Genomic DNA, 27,726 nt, shown 5'->3' with positions numbered 1-27,726 from the left:
CAACCACCAGAGATCTGTTTATTGATTGTTTAAAGTTAGACGTCAATTCAAGTCTCTTTGCCTCCCTCTTCATTCTTTTATTCTCTTCTCTTGGCTCCAGGTAACTTCGATTGAATCAAAGTTGGACTCTCTGTTGGACGTTTATCGCCAAGTTCTACAAAAAGGCTCCTCAGCACTCACCCTCTCTTCCCTGCCCCTGTTCGAGCTGGACAACCACCAGCAACGCTCGGACTTCCAGACCTCCGTCATCGGCAGGGATCTCCCCTCTCCCCAGGAAGGTGATCCGGGTAGATGTGGAGGAGATAACAACATGGGGATACGCCGTTCTCTTAACAACAACCCGAGAGGCCTGCGCCTAATCCTGGCACCGGCCGATGATGACGGCCCCCCTGACTCAGCACCTCCATCCTACCCGCCATCCACAGCCTCGCTCTCCCCATCTCCGCTGCTGCCTCCTGATAGCCCCTACCCAACCTTGGTTACCCCCAATGGTACCTCCAAAAGAGCACATTTCCCAGACCTGCCACCCCCACCTCCTTCAACAGGGGGTTTCACCCTCCAGCTGCCCCCCATGTTGCACCCCTCTCACCATCGATGCCCCCCTGACCCCATCCCAGATGATATGACAGGCAGGGTTGTGGTGGATGAGGGGAGCCTGGGCCCCTCTGTTGTAGTGGGATCCGGTGAGGATGTTGCCCAGGAAGGGGACAGTGAGGCAGGAGGGGTGCAGCTGCGGGAGACGCCTGGCTTGAAACCTGAGGGGTCCTGGACGAGGCACATGAGCCTGGAGGTCAACCCCCTGCTGCTCCTCTCGTCCAGCCCAGACGAGACGCCTTCAGACTGGGGGCGCAATCTCGGTAAATCCCTCTCTGTGCACAATCTCAGCCAGCCTTTGACCAACCGTGCCCCTGGCCCCTCCTCATCGCTTAACAACAGCAGCAGCAGCAACAGTAGCGAACGTGGCAATGCCCACGGTGTCCTAAGCAACTGGGACGGAGCAGAACTCTTTATTAGTGAGTGCAAACTAGAGCCAGAGGGAGAACATTTCAACTTCCTGTCCCAGGGATCTGCCGGCCCCTCAGACCTTTTACAGACTGTGGAGGAGGCTCCACCTCACCCCAAGGGAAACTCAGAGTTTCTTAATCAGTCACCACACATACAGCTGGCATAACCAAACATACACACTCACACACACACACCACATACAGTTGGGGAAACCACTTTTAAACTAATTTTAAAGGACACTATATGGATTATTATTTTACAATTTCCAATCAATGCCTTGTACATGGATATACAATATTTTACAATTTTGTCTTCAAGGTTATGTCCGCTGTCATACAGATTCGGTATGTTGTATTACCACATTTATTATAAAGGAATCAGAGAAAACATTGTTTGAAATATGTATGAAAGTGGGCAAAACTTCATGAAAGACAAATTATACAATTGTTATACAAATACAAATAACCTTCATTGGGGACAAATTGCTTTGGTCTTAACCCAAATGTATACAGAAATGCTACATTTTTTTAAAGGCACAATATTAAAGAATTAGAGACCTGTCAAATTCATACGTGATACAAAGAAGAGGCAGCGAATCACCAGCGTAAGCGCTAACTGCTGCTAACAGTAGCTGCCTTTGCTAGTTAGCTAATTAAAATCGATCTTGTTTAAATAAAATTTTGACAACAAGGAAGGAATATTAGCTGTGATGTTGGAGCCTGAAGTCTGACACCTGATCTAGACATCAGAGTGTAGAAAAAATTCAAATGATTTGGTTTTCTTTTTCAATTTTTTTTTCCGGCAGTTCTACATTTTAAGTCTGAACCTCAACCAAAACCAAAGAACATAGTTCAGACCCACCACTAAATCAAGCAGTATCTGTTTTCAGAGCAGAAATTGAAGGATATCTGCCTTGTGCCAACCTTCAGAAACAAGAGGAAAATACTGTATGCATCCTAAAAAAAAGTGAAGTTGAACCTCAAGCAAGCCACTGGAAACTATAGGTCAACCACTTCTTTCGTAACATGTGGTGAAACCATCTATGTACATGCACACACATACAACCACTCTGTCACACGCACAAAAACCACACCGACACAACCAAGCAACCGTCAACCACGACCACCGAGTACTCTCAGAGGAGCCAACTTGACAAAGAGCTGAGACTCACTGATGACTTAATTTTTTTCATACAAGTGCTTGTATTCAGAGACTTTCTTGGAAGAAGAGGAGACTCGCTCGCTCTTCTTATTCAATGTCTGTCTTATGGGCAATGTAAAACGTCATCTTTTACTTATGCTTTCATACATATCACTGCATGGACTGTTTTCAAAAACAAATGAATGAAAGGGGGAATAATGGGTGAGGCCGGGTGCGATGGGAATAGCTGAATTATAACAAGAGCTAAAGGTTGAACCCTTAGCATGAGCATCTTGTTCTATTCATTTTCTAAAACCACTGAAAATGTCAGTAAATGTTTGTATGGTTGCTTTCCGTCAGCAAGTTATCAGTGAATTTGGATGCAGCAAACCTATTGGGGGGGAAAAATGGCCTATCAGCAGTCACTTTAGACAATTTTGGACCGTGTCCCGCCTGATTTGGAGAGTTGCCTGGTGAATTAGGTGCTGATGGTCTGAATGCTGAATTGCAGGAGGCTTGTCAAATGGGCTTCTCCAGCCGAGCATGAGATGCTGCATGTCTAAGCTGTTGCGTTATACAAAGTCAAGAGCAGTTGCACACTCGCTGGTGGCCTGGATGTCCTTCTGCATGTTAAAGTAACATTTCCTCCAAACCTTTAACTCAAAAGGTACAAACAAAATCTACCTATATGAGCGTTATTATATTCTAATTTGAACTAATTTGAGATTAGTTGAAACATGTACTACCAGCTATATGGATAACCCACTTACAATTAAATTTTATGACAAATATAAGTAAAGTCATTTAAAATCTTTTTTTTTTTTTGGACAAGCCCAATCTTTGTACTGGGTGCTGTCTGCACCATGTGTATGAAGAATGACTGACGGCTGCTGGACTGACTTTATTCCCTCCTCGTGGCCTGGAGCGACACTAGGTGTACAGTGGACACTCCAGGCTGCATTTATATCATAGCAGCTTAGTTTGGATTCACCTGTGGAACCCATGATAACGAGATACTGTACGTGTTGTTTGCATGTTGTTACTTTATCCATGTGTCCATTCTGCTGCTGTCAAATATACATGTTGACATAAGAAAACAGTATATAGTGGAGAGATATAAGAAGAATATGCCCTCTAATGTCAATATCAATAAAAGCTCTAGGAGGATTTTAAGTCCAACATGTGAAAATCGAAAAGAAAACAGACTTCCCGTTAGGTTTAGGCACCATTAAAAAAAAAAAAGAAGCTTTTTTGCTAATCTATGTGTGATACACGTGTACCAAATTTCACACGTCTAGTGTGAACTAGCGAGCCAACAACCTTAAACACTTTTACCGCCAAAGTTTTGTGAGTTTTTTTTAGCACCTTTAGCCCCTAAAAAATGCAGTTTATTTAGGGGCAGAGGAGCTTAATTTACTTCTGTGACTTCAGCATTCAGCTGATGTGGAGCAACATACTAAAGGGAGATTCAGAATAAAAGTTAGATTTTTAAAAATATATTATATTACAATTTGTTATAGTTATAGTTTCTCCAGTTGCCCCCCAGAAATCATGTATAGTTTAACAGGATTTTGAATGTGCATGCACTCCCTCCTCGCCACGTCAACCATATACAATATGTCACTATTTAGGGTTATTGCAATATGCCTAAAGGGTACTCGAGTGAAAACGTTTGTATTTGGTCCATGTTCAGATTGAGAACGTTTTCATAGGCAGGCTGATGAAAAATGGTGTGTTGCAAGTGTCTTAAATGACATTGTCCTGATGCAACACTCAACATCAGTATTTTCATTTGCCGTCATGCTTGTAGATGGGTTGACTTCCCTTGAATTCGAATTATGCAAAATTATGTCAGCCATCTCAAGCATTTTTTTATTTGTTTTTGCATGTTTACATATTGAGGGGTATGCAGTCACAGCAGTCTTAAAAAAAAATATATATCTTAATGTGATAACAACAACCTTCATTCATCAGTTTTTTTCAAAAGTTATATTCCTTTTATTTTGGATGGTGAGTAAGAGCATCGCTTAGCAAATTAACATTCTGTAGTATAATATAACAGGTATTATCCTCTAACAATTGACAATTATAAACACTCGAAAATAGATTAGATCGATTTAGAAAAAATTCTACAGCCCATGCAGAAGTTGTTGTGGTATGGTGAATTATATTATCGGCATGAAAGCACAGTTGTTAATGGTGAGTTTGGGGAGCCTGAAAATGTGACATGGTAGTTTAATGATTAATATTGGAATAGATGTGTTGTAGTCATTGATTGATTTTTGCTACATATGAAAAGAGGCCAGCCAAAACTGTTTAATTACTGTGGAGCAAGATGCCGAACAAATACTGAACAATGAGGAAAGTCCATGGACAATGGGTGGATTTTTCCCCTCATAAAACATGCTCATGTTTGCAATCTGTAAATTGCTTCAGGGTGCCTTCTTGCATATATAAATATGTTTTTTTTTTTATTCACAGGGCTACAAAGGTCTTGTTTACCTACAGCCGTTAGCAAACTGTATAGATGAAGTCAAACTGCTCATTTTTTTGAGTTGGGCATCCAGTTCACTTAAGTCACGTAGCTTTAGCCACAGACTTTATATGGCTCGAATGGCTGATAAAACCATTTCTCTACAGCTTGAACAGTAATTTATTACACAACTGGCCTTAAAGCTTGATAATGTTAACATTATTATTTCTTTGAAATTAATTTATTATAGTGCACATTATGTTCTCTGGATGAGAAATGCAAAAATAATTTTATTATTCATTAATAAAGTACAAATTAACTAAACTGTTCTGACTTTTTGTGGTTTTTTGTTAAGCATTAAAAAAAATGTCTTAAAAGTCATGAGGTCACGATGCCTTTAAGTGAAGGTGGATTTATAAGTTTCAGGCTCACGTTAATGGATATAAAAGGTGTAGCATCTGATCAATGTTAGTATTTGTTAAATGTATCCACCTTTTTATGCTATGCTTAAAATGTATGCTTTTTATTCACGATATTATATATTTTTAATTATAAAATTAATGGTGGCAATCTATCAGAAAGTCGGAAATACGAGCTTACCGGGAGGACTTGAAGGCGACATACTGTTGATTGGCAGTTGGTTGAGTGGTGTCGCTGGCTAGCGGGCAGGTGGGGAGCCAAATTTAAAATGTCTGACTGGGAAGATGAGTACGACGAAGGCGGCGTTGCTATCCAGAGGCCTGCGACAAAACCAGCTCCGATTGAGTGGAACCAACCGTGTCGTGGCTTTCCCAGGGAAAATGTGTCTTTTGGTGTCAGGAACGGGACCCGGTTCGGAGCTCCAAGAGAGGGCAGAGGCGGTCGAGGCGGCGAGGTGTCCGAGGACAGAAGCTGGAGAGGTGAAGGCCGGTCGTTCACCCGCAGCGCCGGTGGACGCAACTTTGGCGATGAAAAGTCGGACTCTTCCACTCCTCTGACTCTCAGTGTGGAAAGTTCTTCAGTCGGGAGGGTAATAGGTGTGTTTTGTTCATCAGTTATTTCAGTTTCGGATGGTAATTGCCACTCACGTTGTAGCTAGCTAGCTTGATTTTGCTTAACTTCGCTGTTAGCTTCTTATGCTAAAACAACTTCTTAAGCTAGCTTGGTCCACATGTGTTCTCCATGCTGTCAAGTCCCATAAGCTGTAAGTTAGTGTGTGTGTGGTTATGTCTGTGTATTTTAACTTACTCCATGTTTGGATGTGCAGAGATTTTGGTTGTATACTGGGATGTTAATTGTTGGTCCTGTTAAAGGTCGAGGAGGGGTCAAAATTCGTGAACTTGAAGAGAGCTCCGGGGCGAGAATCAAGGTGAGTGGACACATGTTGTGAAACAGTCATTAATAGAACTGCAACAGGTAGCTGATTTAACGATTACTGAATTTAAAGATATTAATCGTAAGAGTATTCATCATTGTATTTAGTTTTTGGTCAGTTGTTTGTATTAAAACAAAAAAAGAAGGAATTTGAATTAAAGCCTGGCCAACACTTGATTTTTGAAGTCAATATTGAAAACTTTATACTGTATAAAATATTGAGATATCTACATATCGACCAATATACACATTTTTTTTTGTAGGGATTCCATAAATGTGGTTATGAAATACTTGTGATAAGTTGTGCAACAAGACTTTTTGATTTGATCATAAATGGACCTATTGATCAAGATGTTTCGCCCTATAGGTTCATAGATGATGTTAGTTTAATGCCCTGTGTATAATGCTGCTGTTCCTTCTGTAGATAAATAATGGGGACTATGAAGCTGAGGTGGTTATTTTCGGATCCTCTGCTGCCCAACAGAAGGCCAAGGAGATGATTGAAGACCTAGTTTCTGATTCCAGCTCACAGTTTTTTAATGGTATGAAGGCATTCTTCCAGAAAATCTTGATCTTGATCCTAAAAGGATACCTCGCAGTTGTGCATGCTGTGGTGCTTATGGTCCTGTTCATGCCTGTATCGATTATTAATTTGATTATTACAAAAATCTGAACATTTGGTTGTGTTATTTGATGCATGTCTGTACTGTAAACGAAAATGAATCTCCTGCAGCCTACTAACCAGTTTCTCAGGTCCTCGTAGAGGTGGATTTTTTGGCGGAGGAAGAGATGGAGGAGGCTACAGAGGAGGTGGTGGTGGTGGAGGAGGAGGAGGCTACAGAGGAAGAGGTGACGGAGGAGGCTACAGAGGTGGAGGAGGACGCTACAGAGGGGAGTGTGATGAAGGAGGACACAATGGCTGTGGTTCAGAATTGCAGACTGCAAGTGACGTACCGGCCCGTATACCCATCGACTGGAACCACATCCGGGAGAACAAGGACAAGTATGAGGAGCTGAAGTGGAAGGGTGAGGGCTGGTTTATTGTCACTTGTGTATGTATACAGTATTGATCTGGCCCTACTCCAGCACGATAGATAGATAGATAGATAGATAGATAGATAGATAGATAGATCAATGATTATGAGTCAAAAATGTGATGAGCTTTACCTTTTATAAAGGTATGTTTAGTTGGCATCACATGTAGCACTTTTTACCCTGGAAAGTTACACATATACAAAGGGTTATAGTTTTATACAGTTCATTAAATGTTCATGCACTTTAATTAAAGTAGAGACTCTTTATATTCAATTGACGATCATTGTTCAGTTGAAAATTCTGTCCTATCACATTTACCACTTTGAATTCCCTTCTTGTTTGCTTGTACTTGTTATTAGCTCATGTCTATTATTTTGTCCCAGTGACATGACATCAGAATTTAATTTGTGAGAATGGGTTTTGAATACTTCTATAATTTTTGTAACCTCGTATAGACCTCCCACCCTTGATGAAGAAGTTTTACGTTGAGGCGGAGTGTGTTGCCATGCAGACAGCCGAGGAAGTCAGTGAATGGAGGTAAATCTGCAAGTGATACCTTCTTATCACATCATCTTGTTCCCTGTGGGTGTGTTTTTTTAAAAAAAAAAAGAATATGTAAGTGTTCAAAATTTATTACACAATGCTAACTAATATTTCAAAAGCTTCAAAGCTCCAAATGTTGCTGAGAATTTCTCAAAACAATTTTCTTGCCGGTGATGTTTTCTGTTACAGCTTCAGACAAATAGGTGGCACCATTTTTCCACTTTCCACTTCTTTTAGAGTTTGTCAGTGTTTCCGGGCCTCACAGCAAGGGTGTGAGTAGTTGGCAACAAAGGCTTGACAGAGGTCCAAATCTCGTTGAGCAGGACAAAGTACCACAGTTACATGGAGCCCTGATCTGTAAACTCACAGTCCACTTTACAATTCCTGTTAGTTGCTGTCATTTTGCAGTGAAAATAGTTTGCATAATAATAAAATGTGTAAACAAAGCAGAACAACTCCAAACAAAACATAATACACTTGACATTCTTCTGGTGTTTGGTATACAAATAGTTTGGACCACGTGGTATATAAAACACGACAACCACATTCAGTCGTGCTCAGCATGGTAGTGTGGTTTGATATCAACCGCTGTACCAGTTCCACAAGTCACACATTGTTCTTATTTTATATTTATTCACAGGAAGGAGAACAACAATATCTTTGTGGATGACCTGAAGGAAGACGGGGAGAAGCGGCCCTTTCCCAACCCCTGTCGCACCTTTCTTCAGGCCTTTGAGCATTATCCAGAAATCATGGAAAATATTGAGCGAGTTGGATTTCTCAAACCAACCCCGATCCAGGTATGAGCCTGGTGCCTGGGCATCTGTACTTTATCCTGAATTATTATACTGTGAGTTATTACTGCAGAATTTAAAAACTCTTATTCTTCTCTTCATGGACAATTATAGGAGAGGTTTATATCGGTCCTATTTTGATGCTCATTGATTGAAACAACAAGTTACATTATTTGTTATATCACCAAAAGCCCAGTATTTTAGGTAATTATTATGTTAAGTTATTTACTTATTAACATTCACACTTTTCTCTCAAAGGTATAAAAGTTGTTCAGTTACTTTTTCCTAAAAACATAAAAAAAAGCACCGTAATTTTGAACAACAACTTCCATGTGTGTATAAACTGGTTGGGTAGATTTTGTAACATGAGATGCACCTGTAGTAACCTTTCCTATTCATTGCCTTTTGCTATGGGCAATCCCCATTGTTTCCAGAGATCAAAGATAGGAAATACCCTCATCAACTGCAGCCTTTATCGGAAATATTGAGCCGTTTCTTTTTTTTTCTTTTCTTTTTTTTTCAAAAAGAATGTTTTTTTTTGTTTTTTTCTTATGTGGTGTCTGTCTGACCAGAAAGCAGAAATGAAAGTCATCATCTTTTTATATAAACTAATTGAACTTAATTTTAGATAACTCACTATGTAGAGAACTGAGCCAAAATGCAAATATTATTCACACCTCTGTATGTAAATTGGTTCTATAATTTAGAAAAGTTGAATTTCAGCTTTTATTGTCTTTTGAAAGTAATGAGATCACTGTGGAAAATTTATTGGCACAACTGCCTGAGGAAATGATTTAATTATTCCGGTCTTTGCTGTGTTGCTCAATAAGAATGGCTTCTTACTCGCTGAAGTTGCTGTTTAGGCAAGCAGACGTTTGTAATCTGCTAACTTTTTTTTTTTTTAATCTTTTAACTCTATGAACCTTCTGGGCCTTCTATCTCAAGAAAACAAACATTTTTTACAATTATAATCCTCTTCTCCCTGTGGTAACTTCAGTATACATCCTTAACTTTGGTCACATAAATGTTTACATAGTTGTTCTCGGAGCCTAAAGAGGGCATTCTCCACAAAATGTGCTCTGATATGCACTTACTGTTTTCTTTTGTTCCTGTGAAAAACTTGGCTACGGACTTAGTCAGATACTCATGTTTTATGAATTTGAATTCCATAGATTATGTTTGTGTATCCTTATTTTTCCAGGATCTCTTAGACCGGATGTGTTGCATCATTCTCCCACCTTGATTTCACTTTCATTTCACTAAACGAGGCTTGCTCAGAGGAAATGTAAAATTACACACCTGTGGTTTGAAATACTGGAAGTCACTTCACTGCCCCACCCTTTAAGTTTGGTTGACATGACTAATACCTGCGGGTGTGAAGCTGTCACAGTGGTATCTGTGCTAACCTGTTTGGCGATCATTAAAATATGTTTGGTACACTGCTCAGTTCCTACAGTCTCAAAAGAAACTTGATTTGTCTTTTATTAAGAAATGGGTTTGACATGTGACCACCACTAAAGTCATGAATTATATACTTTATGTTTCTGTGTATAAAGAGTTAAGAAAAAAAAAAAACAAGATACATTGTGTAATTAGATATAAGACATGTTGAAGGTGTTGGTAGTTTGGATTTTTTACTTTGGAATGAGCCAGGTGTGGTTTCTCTCATTGACTCATGTCCCTCCAGCTCTCTGAGCCTTGAGGTTGGTCTTAATCTCACTCTAGGAAAGAGAGTGCATTTCCCAGAAATGTTGACCTTATGTAAATGCTGTTTTAAAAAGGGGGTGGGGGGGTTATAATGGGAGTTTACCTTTCTTAAGTTTAATTAAGCTAAACTTGTCTCAAATCTCATATGTGAAAGCCAACATCCATCTACACTTAGACTTAAATTTTGTAGGTTGAAAGTTTAAATTTTTTACTTTTTTATGTCCTCACATGGTCTCTATGTAGGGGGGAAAAAAAAATATTCTCAGAGCAAGAACATACTTTGTCTAACCGATTCTGGTTTGTGTTAATTTAAGGCCAGTTTAAACCTTTTGTATGTACAACTGTATGATTGCTTTTGCCTGTTTTCTCTCCAGTCTCAGGCGTGGCCAGTGTTGCTGAGCGGGGAGGACCTGATAGCCATCGCTCAGACAGGAACAGGGAAAACCTTGGCCTACCTGCTGCCGGGGTTCATCCACATGGATGGACAACCTGTGTGAGTCCAGGGCCTGTTCAGCCCGTCGGCACACTTAATCTTTCGTTGTAGCTGTTGTGAAGGCCGATGTGCTTTTGAAGCTACTGTATTCATTTCTTTCAGAGGTGTGCATACTCGATATTTGTACCTGTTTGTTGAACTGTTTCTGTATTTTGTCCCTTATTCCTTGATAGACCGAGAGCTGAGCGAGGTGGTCCAGGCATGTTGGTGCTCACTCCTACCAGAGAGCTGGCCCTGCAGATTGAAATGGAGTGCAAAAAGTACCGCTATAAGGGCTACACAAGGTGCGGCAATGTAATGTTTTCACAAGTCATTAATAATAAACTTAGTCTGTAATTGACTGATGTAGAGGCAACATGAAAATAACTGTTCCCTCTGGATCTTCTCAGTATCTGTATCTATGGCGGCGGGGACAGGAGAGGCCAGATCAACCTGGTGAAGAGCGGCGTGGACATAGTGATCGCCACGCCAGGCCGACTAAACGATCTGCAGATGAATGATCTCATCAATCTTCGCTCCATCACCTACTTGGTCAGCTGTTTGTTTGTGTGCGTGTTAGTTATTGTGTGAGAATGATTTAATCTTTGTTTTGTTCCACTTTACATAATGTGATCTTATTTTTATATTGTTACATTTTCTGTTTTGTCCGTCTCATTCTTGTGAAACTGATATTTTGGGGAGCGCCTTGAAGAAATTTCTTCAAATTTAGCACAGATGTCCACTTGGACTTGAGGATGAACTGATTTAGAGTTTGGTGGTCAAAGTTCACTGTGGACACATAAAACACGTTTTTGGTCATAACCCAGGAATATATACACTACTTACGATGAAGATACGTACAAATATCTAATGAATTAACAGCATTTTAGATTCCAAAGGTCAGCTTCTCAAACTTGAAGCATTGTTGTCTACATCAAGCTCATCGGGGCCACCAGCCCTCTGTACACATTTCAGCAAAAAAATCACATTACTGAGCAAATTTAATTAGTCTTGTTAGTGGAGGCAAACAACTGCGAGGCGGTTTTCTTAAAAATGTTATTTATAACTGCTCTGATCATTGCGAAAAGGTCCTGGATGAGGCCGATCGTATGCTAGATATGGGCTTTGAACCTCAGATTATGAAGATTCTCCTGGACATTCGGCCAGACCGACAGACTGTCATGACCAGGTATGAAATCAAGACGCATGACGCACTTTAAACAAATGGTTAAATAGCATTATACTCTCACAACTGAGTATAATTTACATGTTTACACATTTTCACAAAGGAAAGTAATTTTCATTTTTTAAGCAAATTCAATTGCTACAGTAATTTACTTTGTCACACTATACCTTGCAGATTTTTTTAAAAGTCTTCTATGATGCAAGTGATAGAAAATACGGCTTCGTCACTTGTAAATTCCTGTGTTTCAGTGCCACCTGGCCAACTGGTGTGAGACGTTTGTCCAAATCCTACCTAAAGAATCCCATAATGGTTTACGTGGGCACCCTGGACTTGGCGGTAGGTGAAATATTCTGTGTTCTGCTTTGTCCAACCTGAATACAGGAGTTGACTGTTACGCTGTTTCTCAGAAAGTCACTGTGAAATTCTGTGTACTCCCATCTGGAGTATCTGTTTAAATGCTTCCCATGTTTCTCGGGGTCTTAGGCCGTTAACACAGTGCAGCAAACAGTGCTCATCGTCCATGAAGAGGAGAAAAAGGACTACGTGTTTGACTTCATTAGAAACATGCTGCCACAGGATAAAGTGCTCATCTTTGTTGGCAAGAAGCTTATGTGAGTTGAGAGTCAGTCATCAACATATGGCTCGGAGGCAAGGGAGTGTAGTTAAATATGATTACCACCTACACTGACAATTTCCTGCTTGTGTCTCCTTTTGCATTACATCTCAGGGTTGACGATCTGTCCAGTGACATGTGTCTGCAGGGTCTGGCTGTGCAAAGTCTCCATGGTGACCGTGAGCAATGTGACCGTGAAGAAGCCCTCAAGGACTTTAAAGAGAGTACGTCACAGGAAGGATGTTTTTGTTTTTAATAAAAAAAAGCGCTCAAAATCTGAACAATCAAACTTGACCAAAGAATACTACCTTTTATGTGTTTCAAGGTCGTGTTCGGATCCTGGTCGCCACAGACTTGGCATCTCGAGGGTTGGATGTACACGACATAACTCATGTCTTTAATTACGACTTCCCACGTAACATAGAAGAGTACGTCCATCGCGTGGGCCGCACAGGCCGAGCAGGGTAAGGCTGACCTGCATTTTCCAGGCTTCATATTATTATCACAGCCAGAGTCTGACTTTCGCTGGCCTAGTTGGTGATATTGATGAATTCATGTTCCAGGCGCTCGGGGGAGGCTGTTACCCTGGTAACAAGAGAAAACTGGAGGATGGCACCTGAGCTGATTCACATCCTGGAGCGAGCAGGACAGGTCAGCAGGACAGGAAGATTATTTAATATATAAATATCTGGCATGCACAGTTTATTAATCTTAAAACTAAAAAAACAAAAAAAAAATGCACACAATCTTGGTGATTCCTGTTGCAGGATGTCCCAGAGGAACTGGTGATGATGGCAGAGAGATACGAGAAGCACAAGAAGGAGAAGGAGATGTATGACCCCAGGGGAGGATCGGGATATCGAGGAGGAGGAGGAGGCGGCGGATCAGGAGGAGGAGGATGGGGGCGGAGAGATGGTGGAGGTAGAGGAGGCAGGGATCGAAGCCAGAATTGGGGATTCTAATGCATGATTGTCCATGTAAGTCCACACTCACCACTTATAGAAACCTAAATGTCCACACTTTGACAGAAAATGATCTGGAAACACAAGATATTACTTGATTTAATTTATTCATCTGATGTTCACATGAATAATAATGTAGGACACAAGTTAATTTTCTTGTGCTTCTTTTCTCTCGACAGGGTTTCACAGGATCTTACACCACCTGTAGTGTAAATTATTTTTCTTGTATATTTTACTTTTTAATTTGATTTATTTTCTAGTATTGAAAATGTTTAGTTTTTTTGCCAGATCTTCATCCATTGTCGTTTAAAGGAAGCAACACCTCACTTTGCTGTGCTGTTCAAAAATGTTTAAAATGCATGACTGTTTTTTATGTCTAACTCACCAACCACAGCAGTGCTGAGTATCACTCTGTATATTGTGTTAATTGTAATATCTTTATTTTGGCAGAAAAAAATCTGTATAATAAATGTTCCTTTAAAAGAGACTTGATGCCCAGTGTATATTTTTATTGTCCTGGAAAAGTTCATATTCACCTGATGATCAAGTGATGATTAAATCTGCTTTGGACCGTTTCCAATACCTCCACAGACATGGTAACAATGGCCCGAGGGTAGGAGAGTCAACCCGGTTCACTGGGAAATCAAAAAGAAACCAGACTACGTTTGAATGCCATTTGTATTTAACATTACACAATCATCTTTTTTTCCTCTCTTCTGAGTCAGCACTCCCGAGAAGGAAGCTGTGTCAGTGACGCAAACATTAGAAAGACATAAGAGTTTATCAACGATTTATCCAAATACTGCTCACTAAGCATCATATTGTTTTAGACTTCATTGTGTGTCCTCTACCCTTTTTAGACAGCCAGTGATCTCCATTCACCACAATAATGTGGAAACCACTTGGAGGAAATCTAATACCAGTTATTTATTTATTCATGCAGCATAAAGAAGCAGATCAAAGACCAAATGTAATTGAAAAGTCATGCAGGTTTATTTGTTTATGTCCATATCGGACATGTTTAAAATACAATGATAAATTAAATACAGGCCGGAAAACAAGCAAAACAAACAAGATCATAGTTAACACAAAAAAAGTTTCACTAAAAGATTCAAATACATATAGCAATCCATGTTTGAAGAAAAGTAAGAAGAAGTGTAAAACTTATGAAAACCCAAATGTCAGAAGTTTCAAACATTAGCTTTGTGTGATTTTCATCAAATGTTGCACAAACTCACACTTGGACTGAAAGATGAACTGATTAGATTTTGGTCACTTTAACTCATGTTTTGGGAATGGGACATCTCAAGAATGCCTTACAGGAATTTGTACAGATTTGGTTTATAAGTCCATTCAGACTCGAGGATCAACTGATTACATTTTGGGGGTCAAAGGTCAAGTTCACTTTGAGGTCAATATTTTAAGAATGCATTGTGGGATTTCTTTCAAATTTAGCCCAAACCTCCACGTGGACTCGAGTGTGGACTGATATTACACACGACATATTGTGAGGTCGCAGTGACCTTGTTGTGACCATATTGTAGTTTCCATGGAGCTTTACCTTCTTTAAAGCTAGTTTTAGTTATTCTAACAACATTTCAAATGATATCACAAGTCAAACACCTGAAGTCTGTAGTGTTGTTTTCACTGGAATATAGGAAAACCCCTTTCACGTTCCTCCCTGATACGAGAAGCCAGCATATTACATTTCTTCGGGCCAGGACCAGAGAGCAGGTTCTGAGTTGGGATGAAGAAGTTGTTGAGTTCACCGCTTTCCAGGTGGGCCACAAAATCCTGCAGGAGCAGCTGAAAACAGTGGCTCAGACTTGAGGCGCTCCAATCAGTGTCTTTAGTTCTGGAGCAGCAGGCGTGTAAGAGCGTGGTCTTGACGTGGTACGAGGAGAACTTGTCAAATGAAGAGTCGCTCTCCTTCAGCTTACTGAGAAGGTGCTTTAGCAGCTTCAAACAGTCCTTCCTGTATGTTCAGAGAAAGAAACAGACTATTGTGGAGTCTTGCCAAACAGGACAATAATTCAATTACGTCCTTTAGATATGATGGAAAGAAAATCATCCAGTGAGATTCAGATCTAACCTGCAGCAGCGAGCTCCTCCTTTTTCGCAGCATGTTTTTTCCGATCCGTGATTCGTCAGTATGGCCTTCTCGATGTGGGAGAATGAAACCCGCCAAGAATCTGCGCGTCATGGAAGACAAAATAATCAATGAGCAGGGGAACTTGAAGCTTCCTCTTTTTTTCCTAGTTCTCATTCATGAAAATGCTGATGTGAAAGCCCCGTAACATCGTTCACGTGACATCAGATGTGAAATTGTCAAACACGGCAAAAATACTAGAAGTCTAGGCGTGAGCTTTATAATATGAGTGAAAATCTGATCATTGTTCACCAGTTGAGAGAAGACTTACCCTTTGCAAGGACCCCTTCATCCTCCCTGTTACCGTTGCCTTCATATTTTGGGACGAGATAATACCCACTTAGCTTGTATTCCTTCTTAACTTTGGTTCCCAGCCAGCCCTCTATTTTCAGGCCGTCGGTGGTGAAAGACGGCCAGCTTGATTTGACCATGAGACAGAGAACAATGTCCAGCGAAATGGTGATGGATTTGACTTGTGTGATGAGGGTCACTGCGGGGCAACCTCTTTTCTTTTTCGTCACCGCCCATTCTGAAAGAACAGACGAACAAACACAATGTAAATGTTTTCTCCATTCATCAAAATGTTCACAGCGTTAATACATCAGACATTTTCACCTTGAAACTCTTTTCTTTGGATCGTTTTCACTGAATATTGACATATTTCTTAGCCGCAACACAAACTTTATTAATGTCAGTTAGGATTAAAGGATAAGTTCACCCAACAATGTAAACTCAGTGACTAACCCCAACACAAGATTTTGGCTTAAAATGGGAGTAAATAACGTCTGTTTGAAATCAATCTGGCATCTCGAACATCCGGAGACTTGGATTACTCTGGATGAGCAGTGTGGAGCATTTTTATTTTCTTGTTTTTTAATTAAAACATTTTGAAACAAGCCCCCTTTCATGTTTAATGGTTGTGGACAATGAAACTTCACCAGTGTCTCCATGCATGGGGTGAAAAGATAGTTAAATTTCTCATTTTCGGGTGAACGTATACTTTAAAAAGGGCTATAAAGGTGTTGCAGCTGCCAGTTTGATCATAGATAAAGACATTTTCTCTTAGCGAGACACCCTGACTGGTTCCCATCGTGCATTTGACCGACTCCTCTCATATCTTAACAGTTAAAAAGTACTTGTTTTGACGCTCACCTGTAAATCCCTTGACACATTTCTTCACCTCGTCCCTGAACTCCTTGAGCATGTCGCTGGCAGATAAGGTGTTGTTCTCTTGAAATTTCTTCAGAGGGCTGTTGCCACGCTTTAGTCCCACACTGTAAAAGGCGCCATCCTTCCCGAATGGTTCAACATTCGCTCGATTGACAAGCATCGGCAGCATGACATCAAACTCATCAGGGTTAGAAATCTGTATACACAGAAATATGCGATGACATAATTCTTCAAGTAAGAAAACTTGCAGAGAAAAGATGTCTAACTTATGACAAGTTGAATTCTAAACTAATGTGACTTACCTTTAGTTTTTCATAGTAACTTCCACTACGTAGTGGGTTTCCTACTTCTTTAAAGCATTCACTTTTCTGTTTCATATGATTGATGATAGCATGTGTTATTTCATTGACAACTTCTGCTGCGTCTGATATTTCGTCCTTCTTAATCTTCAGTTTGTCCAGAGTTTTGGAGAGGACTGAGTCCACAGCAGCTTTTTCTGGGAGTTTTTCTGGTGATTTCTCTTTGTCAGCACATTTTTTTGCTTTTGCGATGGCCTTTGGTTTCTCTAGCGGTGTCTTTGCTGTCTCCTTCACAAATTTTGGAGGTGATTTGACCTTTCCAGCACAGGCTTTTGGCTTTGGGATCTGTACGCAAGCATCTAGGTTGTCCTTTGATGGCTCCTCTGCAAACTGTGCTCGTAATTCTGCCTTTCTACCACATGTTTTTGATTTGGCGGTCTGTGGAGAAGCCTTTGTGGCGCCCTTCGGCATCTCTGGACACATCTTCGTCACAGCCTCTGGAAATTTGTCTTGTAATTTCATATTCCCACCATCAGTTTTTGCTTTTGTGTGGTCTGTAGGTGTCCTTTTCTGCTCCTCTGTGCTGTGTTTTGTGGTCTCTTCCTTTCGGGTGCCCTGTGCAGATGGCTTCTCCTCAGTGTGTTTTTTCTTTTTCTGCTCCTTTGCTTTCTGTTCCATCGCGGTGCCACCCTGACTCTCTCCCCTATTTTCTTTCCCTGTACATCTAGGCAGAGATGCCGGTTTCATTTCCTCAGGTCTAGTTTTACCCTTGGCACACTTTTTGTCAGGACTCTTGGCCTTGCGTGGTCTCCCTCTGCCCGTCATGATGGTACTGTGAGAGGAATTAAACTGTTCCGCCAGAGTTAAACTTGCTGTAGTTCCGGTAAGGGAAGGAGAACACGCCCCTTAACTTCCTTTCCTTTCATACAGCTGTTGGGCTGTTTGAATCTATTCCTATTAAATTCTATTCTATTATTAAACCAACAGCTACATCTTGTGGACATGAGAGTGTATTATAAGAATTATCTGATGTTTATCACACTGGTCCCAAAGATTTTGAAAGTAATAGGCATCTGTTAATGCATCACTTCTTGCAGAGGTGGCAAAATTACTGATATTCTACACTCAAGCTGACTTACAGATACTCGTTTAAAAAAAGTAGAAGCCCCGATTAAAGCTCTTTACTCCTGTAAAAGTACAGGTTTTGAAATGTACTCAAATTATAAAGTAAAAAGTATCCCTCTGAAGGATACTTGTAATTCTGTGCAAAGACTATTAAACTTATTAAAGGTAGAATCAGTAGGACACATGTTGGGTTGGTAAAGTGGCCCGAGCACAGTCAAAAAAAAAGAGAGAAAATAAGAAAATCCAGGCATTAGAGTCTCCGTCTCTGTCTTTTCTCTCTTGTGTGCACTGAAAGGTTGGAATCAGTCTAATAATGTTTGGATGTTGTAGATGAAAATTGATCTTTTCTGTTAAACCATTTTTTAAGTCTGCTCTAAAATGTTTTCTCTCCTGTGTTTATGACTTTTTTTTTCCATTTATGAAAACAGGACTTTTAACATTTCTTTAACATGAACATGAGACAATTCAGAAAAACATTTTCTTCTCCTGATTTTTTTTTTTTCCTGAACCTTTTTTTGTCACATTTTCAAGATCTAAAAGGTTTTTTTTTTTTTGTTTCACAGATGGAAAATAAAATTAAGCAACAGGACAGAAATACATTTAGATTACAGTTAGCAGATGGATCGCCAGGGAAAAAAAAAAAAATCTTTACTTGCCTGTTGGGCTTCAGTAGGACCGCAAACTGCATTAAAACACAAGTAACAAGCCTGTTTTGGAAATGTAAGGAGTTGAAAGTACAGATATTTGTGTAAAAATATGTCAGAAGTATACTCAAGTATTCAAATAAAGTACAGATACCTGAGAAATATACTTAAATAAAGTATTGATTATAAAATGATCAAAGACCACAGCCAAACATTTTGGTTGAAACATGTTTAATGTTGCAAAGAGGCTCATGCCATCTTACAGTAAGGTGCAGTAGCTTATGCCAATTTAAGCTCTTCAAGTGCAAGTGCAAAGTTAGCAAAACGCCAATCAAAGTGCCTTCAGAATCAACAGCTGTCCTACTCTGAGTCCCTCGGCAAGGACACATTTCGACCGTTTGTTTTGCGAACTTTTTTTTTTTTTTTTAAAGCTGAAACACAACAAATCACTAAGTTCTACTAAACTACCACTCAGAAGAACATAGATTTAACTTCTTGCCATGGGCTCCTACAGAGCACCATGGAACAGCAAACAAACACTAAAAGCAGGACGACATGTACCATGTAAAGTGACCAGTACCTGCACTCCAGAGAGATAAAGAGGTGATAACATTTGTGGACCTCTAATTGTTCAATGTCTCAATATCAGTATCACAGAAAAGGTATTGCCATGAACCAAGTTGACAGTGTACATTTAAAACTACCTGTTTGATATAACATTGTACGTAATGGTAATCTAACCACGGAGATGGAGTCAGGAGTGCCGCCTCAAGGATCTAGATGTTTTTTCTTTCCTTCGAATGGTTTTGCGATGCATTGTGATGATTAACCAGTCTTTGATTATTACGTTGAAGTAGCCAATTGTCGGATGGAGTTGGATGACCGATGTCCTGCCCTGGGAGACCTTGGGGTCGGCAGAATAGCACAACATTCATTTGTTCCTCTGGGCCTTCTGGGCGGACTTGGTGACTTTACCGGTGGTGGAGACCTTCTTCTCCACGCCCTTGATTACACCAACAGCCACGGTCTGACGCATGTCGCGCACCGCGAAACGACCTGCAAAGGTAGATATTGTTTGTAATGCTTTCATCCGCTGTGTACGGAAGTCCTGAGGGGCGACTGAGGACATTTTCTCTGGTGATCAATTTTGTCAAGTCTGATCAGTGACAAATGGTTTTCTCTCCTGTGTTTATGACTTGAGAAGTTGTGGATGAAATAAGTTGTGCGAGGACAATCTTTCTCAGTTAATTCCTTTGTTCCTGTGTGTGAGGCTCATTGCGTTTGTTTTTGTAAAACTCATTTTGACCACAAGAGGCTGACATTTACCACTGCCTCATGATGTAAACAGGACTTAAGGCATTCACGTTTGCTTCCAGGGGAGTTTGGATTTCTCTATACACACTAAAAACAAGAAACATCTATTGTGTGTTAGCAGGTTCTGTAATATTACAGTCATGTCTTTGTTTTGGCGGGGAGTGGGTTATAATATAATAATGACTTGGATCACCAGATAAATGACAAAAAATAATCTTCACTTGCCCCTCAGGGCTTCTGCAGGTGTGACTCACAGTGGAGTCTAAAAAGTCTTTGATGGGAGAAGAAGTGTGTTCAGTAGCTGTTGAAATTTAGTCCTAGCTACACTTGAACTTACCGAGTGGAGGGTACTCAGAGAAGCTCTCAACACACATCGGCTTGCCAGGAATCATATCCACAATGGCGGCATCTCCAGACTTGAGGGATTTGGGGTTGTCCTCAAGCTTCTTGCCGGAGCGACGATCAATCTTCTCCTTGAGCTCTGCAAACTTGCAGGCGATGTGAGCCGTGTGGCAGTCGAGCACGGGAGCATAGCCGGCACTAATCTGGCCGGGGTGATTAAGGATGATCACCTACAAAGCAAAGAGACAAGGCAGATGGCATATTAATAGAAAGATTATGTCCTTCCTTTCCACAAAGACTGGACTGTTGGCTGTTTTGGTGATGATTGCTGGGATTGTCTTAATTCTGGGTGATGCCTTCAGCTCAACTGAGTCTCAAAGACAGCTTTTTGATAGGAAGCATAAAAATAGATTTTCAAACAAATATAAATCCAGACTATCAAGACTATCTGGCTCAAGAAAGGGCTGATTGTGTTGAATCACGCTGACGTTTTGTTTCTATAAATAGAACCCTTGCATTGTCTACCTGAGCAGTGAAGTTGGCAGCTTCCTGCGGTGGGTCGTTCTTGCTATCACCGGCCACATTGCCACGGCGAATGTCCTTGACCGACACGTTCTTGACGTTAAAGCCCACGTTGTCTCCAGGGAGGGCTTCAGTCAACGCCTCGTGGTGCATCTCCACAGACTTCACCTCGGTAGTCACATTGACCGGGGCAAAGGTCACGACCATGCCAGGCTTAAGTACGCCGGTCTCCACGCGGCCTACGGGCACTGTTCCAATACCTGAGAAGAGGTTCAGCACAGAGAGCATTTAGCGAAGGACATTTTGATGGTAGTCTGAATGTATATTGAAAAAAAAACTAAACTCTGACCAAGACCAAGAGGATCGAGAGCCCATTTCACAATAAGACCATCCACTATTCCCACGACACTTAATTTGATTAGTGTCTTCTAATCAGTTCAACACATGCCTCCGATCTTGTAGACATCCTGCAGGGGCAGACGCAGAGGTTTGTCTGTTGGACGGCTGGGCGGCTGGATGGCATCCAGAGCCTCCAGCAGTGTGGTCCCCGACGCATTGCCTTCTTTCCTGTTGATCTTCCATCCCTTAAACCAGGACATCTAGAGAGAAAAAGACAATGTACCATATCCAGTTCGGAGGATTTAAGGTTGGGATCACCGCAGAAAAAGAACAACTAATTGGATTGTTCTTTTTTTAGTTGCAGTAAATTTTTAGGTGAACTAATGTTGATACAAAGGACTCAGTTGGCTCATTTTTTGTGGTTTAGGCGAGATAAAAGTTTTGCAGTGGCCTCTGATGAGCCATAGCTGCACAGAGCTGGGGGGAAAAAAGGGTCCCTCAAACTCTTGACAGTCATAAGAACTGGTTAACCTTGGAGCTACAGCTTCCCATCCGTGACACCATCCATGCAAATGAATATTCAAATTCAAGCCTCCTGACATGCTCATCTTTCAAGCATTTGCATCACTCTTCTGTGTTCTCTACTTACATTGGGGCTGGGCTCCAGCATGTTGTCTCCATTCCAGCCCGAAATGGGCACAAAGGCAACGGTGTCCGGATTGTAGCCGATCTTCTTGATGTAGGTGCTCACTTCCTTCACGATTTCCTCGTAACGCTTCTGGCTGTAGTTGGGCTCGGTGGAGTCCATCTTGTTGATGCCCACAATGAGCTGCTTCACTCCCAGAGTGTAGGCCAGCAGGGCATGCTCGCGGGTCTGTCCATTCTTGGAGATACCTGCCTCGAACTCTCCCACACCAGCTGCCACAATCAGCACAGCACAGTCTGCCTGAAGATGCAAAGATCGATCATTAGTCCTGTTGGTGCACATCAGCTTTGACCATTCATTCATTTAAGGGCCAACGTTTATTGTCTAACTGTTGAAGAACAAAGCCATATTCGCATATTTTTTTACCTCGAAAAAATCTTTTCATCTGGTTTAATTTTTTCTCCTGAAAATTATTTTTCACTCAGTTTCAAATGACAAAAAATCTCTGGAACTTTTTTCTTTCCTCAACGTTTTCACCTCAAAAAAAATGAAGGAACTTTTTTCACCACCAGTTGTCATGTCATAAACATAAGACAGGAAACGGTTTAGATCAGACTTGAATCAACAGAGTTTACGATTTCTTCATTTTCCCCTCGTGGCCTCTGTGTGTTGTACTATAACTTGCAGGATAAACCGACTGCCACCTGTCTTTGTTTCTCAGAGACACAGGTGTACAAAGGACCTCACAACGTACAGCATGTAATGCACACAGAATGGCTGAGCATCCTCGTGTTACACACCTGTGAGGTCCCAGTGATCATGTTCTTGATGAAGTCCCTGTGACCCGGAGCATCGATGATCGTCACGTAGTACTTGCTGGTTTCAAACTTCCAGAGCGAGATGTCGATGGTGATGCCACGCTCCCTCTCTGCCTTCAGCTTGTCCAGAACCCAGGCGTACTTGAACGACCCCTTCCCCATCTGAGGAATAAGGAACAGTTAGATATTTATTCGTAGCTGATATGACTCTTATATCATCCTGATCTTAAAGAACAGACACAGGTAGATTCATTGGTGGCGTCTCCTCACCTCAGCGGCTTCCTTCTCAAACTTCTCGATGGTCCTCTTGTCAATGCCCCCACACTTGTAGATGAGGTGGCCGGTGGTGGTGGACTTGCCGGAGTCCACATGGCCGATCACGACGATGTTGATGTGGAGTTTCTCCTTTCCCATTGTGACTGGAGCAGACTGGAGTCAGGAAACCGTCTGCCTGCTAAAAACACAGTATTAAATTACAGTTAGAACGGGGTGCAGGTGGTTTGCAGGGTAGGAAACAAAAACCTTTCATGCTCCAGTTATTGCACGGGATTTTTGTGCGTCGTGGAGAAAAAGATGGTGGAAAAGACTCATTTGTAACCGTTTAAGAGACTGAAAAAGTTGGTAATTTAACACAGTTGAATTGAAAGGGCTTTACGAGATCACACAGATGAAGATTCACTGCAGCACCGGTGATAAACACACTAGTGGAGTGCTAATGACTCCCCAGGTGACTGGCGCAGAACAACGAAGACGTCTCTCCAGGGTCAGTCGGTGGTGTGTTTACAGGAGGTTACTCCTGACAGGCAGTGGATGTTTTCTCAAACGGTGCATCTCTGAAGATTAGGAGTCGGATCAATGGCCAGGGAACTGCGCCAAGCACAGAACCCTCCACCCCTCCTACTCTGCTCCTCCATCCATCCACACCCCTGCTCTCCTCTTTCACATCCAGCCTGCCCTCCTCTCCTCTCGTCTGCTGTCCCGACTCTGCTGTGCACCGACACATCAAAACAAGCCTCTCGTGTTTTCACCTCACCGTCCCCCCCTCCTCTTTTTTTTCTCTTTTGCTTTCACAGACTTTACTACAGCCTCAACCCGAGCCAGAATCCTCCATTTTGTCAGGTCCAATTCACTGATAGGGTAGCAGCCATTTCTCAGACACACACTGCAGTGCACTGACACAGGTTATGTGCAGAGGAGGGGGAAGAGTAAACACTGCTGTTAATCTGTTTTTGTGATAACCTTCAGTGGAACAATCTGCACAGGCACAACAAAGTCCCCTTTTTAGATCATCCAGGTGAGCGAGGATTCATTTGATCCGGGTCTGGTTTCCTCCAGGTGGAAAAGCCCTGTAGTTTAATCCAACTGTAACATGAATCCCCACTTGATCTTGGCCAGACTCGCTCAGGTGAACTCTGTGCCAGGACAGACAAACATCTACATGCGCGAATTTGTCTCATCCCCTCATCTGCTGTGGGTATAAGGTGACGACAGCTGCCGCAGTGCGCTCGAAAAGTGCGAAACCAGATGAAACTGCGCACAGTGAGGAGGAGAGACCCAAAAACAACAACTGCTTTACATCAAATGTTTGATGGATTTAAGTGAATGTCAACCCCTCCGCCATGATGCGCATTAACCACCCGCCGCCTGCATCACAACAATATTCCCAAAACGCAGCTCGGAGTCTGAGGCGCTCTGAGGACAAACTCAACTTATCCTCCTGAAAGCATCCAAAACAAGACCCACCTCGACGCAAAACCATGTTCAGTGTCGTACCTGAGGGCTGCCCGGGTGTCAGGTTAGGAGCAGGACCGGAGAGGAGAGACGCTGATCCGGTTTTAGCGCACAGGACAGGAGGAGTGAGAGGGAGGAGGGAGGGGGGTGTTACGTAATTGCGCGCCGCCGCTGCTGCTCAGCATCACAAGCAGGGACCAGGGGAAGTTACCCTGCTGCATCCATTATCGGACACGACCACGTTTTGTTTATTTACACGCAAAATCACAACAGACGGCCCCGCAGGCAGCGCAGTCAGCGTTTCTACCTGTTTTCTGTCGTTCCCGGCTGTTGTACATGCAGCAGTCGGCACTGTAGAAAAAGTATCAGAGGAGTAAAATCACAAAAAGCTGCAGGATTATGGTGTCATGATGTGAGCTGGGTGATGCAGAGACACTCTTCGCTGTCCCGGTTTACATCTGGTGCTGGTCGTGTGAGCTGCGCGCAGCAGGTGCAGCGCTCACCTTTCCAGACGCTCCCTAGCTGGATTAGAAGTAACCACGGTGCCCTCACCTGGTTTCTGCGCCCGTCTGCAGCCCGTCTGCTCATTATCACACGAAGAAGAAACAGCAGGAAGGCAAACAGGAGGAGAGAGTGATCCTGGTAACCTTCTGACATTGTGGACTTTTTTTTTAATCCTAGGGATATTTTTTATGAAAATAGGGCCACTGACGTTTAAAGCCACAGTGAAGTATGCAGACGTCATCATATATGTATCAATATTTTATTTTATCTGCATCAATTATAATCTTTTTGTTTTGTTTTGTGGACATGATTTGGTACAGGAACTGTCTGTGACAACTCGCATCTGTTTTGCTCCGGATCAACCAATATATTTTTTAAATTATTTATTTATTCATTCTTTGCATATCTGCCAATATCTTGGTTTTTTTTAGGCAGACTGATAACTGATATTTAAAACCAACAATTTGCAATAAAAATAAACATCTTCATGTCAGAATTAACAATAAGCAATAATGGAATGTAACCAACTACATTTTGGTCAGGTACGTACAATTTTGAGACTCTTTACTTGAGTATTTACATCTTCTGCTACTTTATACTTCATTTTGGGGAAAATGATTACAGATTATTCTGCATCACAGCTGAAGTAGCATGTTTTTGAATTACTCTACTGAAGAAAGAAAATAATGATGGGAAAATCAGAAAATGTTGACATTTGTAAATTTAGTGGCAGAGAACTACTTTTGTTAATTAAGTACATTTAATATCAGATCCTTTCAGACTCAAGTATTAGTATTGGTAACTTTCACTTCTGTCAAATTCATATTTTAACACAACATATTTACTTTTACTTAAGTATGACTTTTGATTACTTTTGACAATACTGCTAATTACTTTGCAGATTTTTGCTATTTCTTGTGACTGTAACAAAGTGTGGGTGAGATCAGAGTGGGGACTAAAGGAAAGACCAAAGTTGTACATGTTTCAGGAATCTGACACAAAAACACCAAAACTGATCATCAGAATATCGGCTCCTATAATCAACAAGGCAGATAAGGCTAGAGGCTAGTAGAGCTACTCTTGCACATGATGATATGGTATGAATAATGTTTAAAAGGTGATGCATCGACCAGGTTGACATCAAAATGTTGGTTAATTTGATATTCAGACTTTGATTAAAGACGTAAAACAGGACGCAAGTAAAGCTAATAGTTCCTGTAGTGAGCTGAAAGCTGTGAAGTGAAATAATAACGCAACACAATGTCACATTTGAGCATAGCTGTATATGAGGAAGTATTTACAATTCATGACAGTGATTTAAGACATTATCAGGAATGTTTCCAGGTTGGAAATGTACGATGATTACCCTCTAAGTACAGTTTGTATTTATTTACAAGAATCATATAAAAATCCCTTTTCTTCTGTTGACACTATTGTAACAGTGAGATGATACAAAGCAGTGACGGAATCAACTCTTTATGAAAAGAATCAATCTGCTACCCCGAACTGTCCTGAACCCTTTTACACTAATGTCATAAGGCACAAGTGCATCACATCTTAAGCTGTGATGATGGTGCTAATTGTTGACAGAAGTTACACCGAAGACAAAATGTTTTCCTTATGGCTTAAATTTGATTCAGTCGTGTTATACAAAGGGACAAGTTACATACAGCATCATATACCTGTGGACTAGTAGAGCGCAAACAGAATATATTTAAATCAGCTGGTCACATTGATGGAAAGCTAAGCCATGGCGACATTGTACATCTTGACTTGTTAAACGTGCAATTTCAAAAGCATTTCCGGTGCAAGACTTAAAAATTGAGGACACAGAACCTCAACGTGGTGGATCGATCAATCAAACTATAAAAAGTAAACAAACATCCTTTTTCAAATCCTTGTGAGACAAAAGATACCTGAGAATTAACACAAAAAGAACGAGGCTGCGTCCACCAGGAGCCGCCTTCTTCACCGTCATTAGAATGGGGCCAACAGCTAAGCATCTTCTTAGTGTTACAGATCGACAGTATCATGACCCGTACGTATTGTATTAAAGAGGGGCCTGGTGGACAGAACCAGAAAATATGACACCTATTTTTTTTACATTTAAAATCCCTTAATAGCATCAAATGACAAGTACACACATACATATATATATATATATATATATATATATATATATATATATATATATATATATATATATATATATATATATATATATATAAAAAAGGGTCAATCTGTCTCTTCACACCACATGAAGGACACAAAGCATTAAAATCATTTTAAGGACTATTCATTATAAGGCAGTTCCCAAACAAGTGTTTGTGCGTGAAGTGCAGTAGCAACGATCTCTCAAAAAAGACGTCATCAAATGTGTTTGTGTAGTTTGGAATGACGTGTTTGTTACAAACAGACTTAAAACACTGATTGACAATTGTGTTATGCCAAACTGTACATACACAAGTGAAAAAAGAAGAGTGTCCTTCTCATCTTTCTTAAGAGTGTAGACTTCACTACAGCAATCAAACTCCGGGGGGTTTACAGTGGAGATCTCGGGTAAAGATCTCTGATTGCTCTGGAGGCAGAAATACAGACTGAGCCCAGCAAGTCAGTGCCAATCCTGAACATTAAAGAAATTACATGGGCTGATTTATCTCCCATAGCTTATTTACCACAGACTCATAAGGCTTGACAGTCAGTCAGGTTTATATAGCTTGTAGCTATCTTAGCTAACTTAGCAGCTAGCTGTCCCTTCAGGTTTTAACAAACCACACTAGCTAGCCTGCAGGTATTTAACAAACTGGCTACATGACATCATCTGCTGATACTTCCAGGGG

At 41.1% G+C, this 27,726-nt stretch overlaps 4 protein-coding genes across 7 annotated transcripts in view; 2 read left to right on the top strand and 2 right to left on the bottom strand.

Annotated features, from left to right (window-relative positions):
• Positions 1–4,936, top strand: part of kcnq5a (potassium voltage-gated channel, KQT-like subfamily, member 5a) — a 100,757-nt gene extending 95,821 nt beyond the window's left edge. For both annotated transcript variants that reach the window (XM_037124466.1, XM_037124464.1), the window contains one exon: positions 101–4,936. In XM_037124466.1, the coding sequence (XP_036980361.1) occupies positions 101–1,171 (1,071 nt within the window). In that variant the 3' untranslated portion in view covers positions 1,172–4,936. The remainder of the gene's footprint in view (positions 1–100) is intronic.
• A 309-nt stretch (positions 4,937–5,245) lies between these two features.
• ddx43 (DEAD (Asp-Glu-Ala-Asp) box polypeptide 43) lies at positions 5,246–13,770 on the top strand. The gene is made up of 17 exons (XM_037125011.1): positions 5,246–5,634; positions 5,911–5,966; positions 6,396–6,513; positions 6,725–6,997; positions 7,462–7,543; positions 8,190–8,349; positions 10,425–10,543; positions 10,717–10,827; positions 10,933–11,074; positions 11,611–11,711; positions 11,957–12,044; positions 12,192–12,319; positions 12,436–12,545; positions 12,647–12,785; positions 12,885–12,972; positions 13,089–13,298; positions 13,463–13,770. The coding sequence occupies exons 1-16, from the start codon at positions 5,307–5,309 to the stop codon at positions 13,281–13,283; spliced, it is 2,238 nt and encodes a 745-aa protein (XP_036980906.1). The 5' UTR covers positions 5,246–5,306; the 3' UTR covers positions 13,284–13,298; positions 13,463–13,770.
• A 509-nt stretch (positions 13,771–14,279) lies between these two features.
• Positions 14,280–17,726, bottom strand: cgas (cyclic GMP-AMP synthase). The gene is made up of 5 exons (XM_037124305.1): positions 16,905–17,726; positions 16,585–16,798; positions 15,704–15,961; positions 15,376–15,475; positions 14,280–15,258 (listed from the first exon to the last, which is right to left on the bottom strand). Exons 1-5 carry the CDS (start codon positions 17,724–17,726, stop codon positions 14,928–14,930), a joined length of 1,725 nt encoding a protein of 574 aa, XP_036980200.1. The 3' UTR covers positions 14,280–14,927.
• Positions 17,727–18,884: 1,158 nt separating this feature from the next.
• eef1a1a (eukaryotic translation elongation factor 1 alpha 1a) lies at positions 18,885–24,841 on the bottom strand. Of its 3 annotated transcripts, none has more exons than XM_037123472.1 (8): positions 24,690–24,841; positions 22,922–23,105; positions 22,634–22,813; positions 21,837–22,133; positions 21,297–21,447; positions 20,852–21,108; positions 20,322–20,556; positions 18,885–19,726 (listed from the first exon to the last, which is right to left on the bottom strand). In XM_037123472.1, exons 2-8 carry the CDS (start codon positions 23,063–23,065, stop codon positions 19,602–19,604), a joined length of 1,389 nt encoding a protein of 462 aa, XP_036979367.1. In that variant the 5' UTR covers positions 23,066–23,105; positions 24,690–24,841; the 3' UTR covers positions 18,885–19,601. The 3 variants fall into 3 exon arrangements, with proteins under 3 accessions (XP_036979367.1, XP_036979366.1, XP_036979369.1); XM_037123471.1 differs by lacking the exon at positions 24,690–24,841 and adding an exon at positions 24,425–24,565; XM_037123474.1 differs by lacking the exon at positions 24,690–24,841 and adding an exon at positions 24,425–24,539 and having other exon boundaries at positions 22,922–23,102.
• Between the last annotated feature and the right edge of the window lie 2,885 nt (positions 24,842–27,726).

This window comes from Acanthopagrus latus, chromosome 15, assembly GCF_904848185.1.
Source record: "Acanthopagrus latus isolate v.2019 chromosome 15, fAcaLat1.1, whole genome shotgun sequence".
NCBI classification, from domain to species: Eukaryota; Metazoa; Chordata; class Actinopteri; order Spariformes; family Sparidae; genus Acanthopagrus; species Acanthopagrus latus.
This window is presented reverse-complemented; position numbering and strand designations above follow the sequence as displayed.

What these genes read in the sequence shown, in the direction of transcription:
- ddx43 (XM_037125011.1), top strand. Translation starts at nt 5,307, where the DNA reads ATGTCTGACTGGGAAGATGAGTACGACGAAGGCGGCGTTGCTATCCAG. An exon ending in GCTCCGGGGCGAGAATCAAG is followed by an intron (nt 5,967 to 6,395) that starts GTGAGTGGACAC and finishes TTCCTTCTGTAG; the next exon opens with ATAAATAATGGGGACTATGA. An exon ending in TTTGTTGGCAAGAAGCTTAT is followed by an intron (nt 12,320 to 12,435) that starts GTGAGTTGAGAG and finishes ATTACATCTCAG; the next exon opens with GGTTGACGATCTGTCCAGTG.
- cgas (XM_037124305.1), bottom strand. Translation starts at nt 17,726, where the DNA reads ATGACGGGCAGAGGGAGACCACGCAAGGCCAAGAGTCCTGACAAAAAG. An exon ending in TGAAGGGGTCCTTGCAAAGG is followed by an intron (nt 15,476 to 15,703) that starts GTAAGTCTTCTC and finishes CATGACGCGCAG; the next exon opens with ATTCTTGGCGGGTTTCATTC. An exon ending in GGAGGAGCTCGCTGCTGCAG is followed by an intron (nt 15,259 to 15,375) that starts GTTAGATCTGAA and finishes CTGAACATACAG; the next exon opens with GAAGGACTGTTTGAAGCTGC.
- eef1a1a (XM_037123472.1), bottom strand. Translation starts at nt 23,065, where the DNA reads ATGGGAAAGGAGAAACTCCACATCAACATCGTCGTGATCGGCCATGTG. An exon ending in GGATGTCTACAAGATCGGAG is followed by an intron (nt 21,109 to 21,296) that starts GCATGTGTTGAA and finishes ACCTCTTCTCAG; the next exon opens with GTATTGGAACAGTGCCCGTA. An exon ending in CTGCCAACTTCACTGCTCAG is followed by an intron (nt 20,557 to 20,851) that starts GTAGACAATGCA and finishes TTTGCTTTGTAG; the next exon opens with GTGATCATCCTTAATCACCC.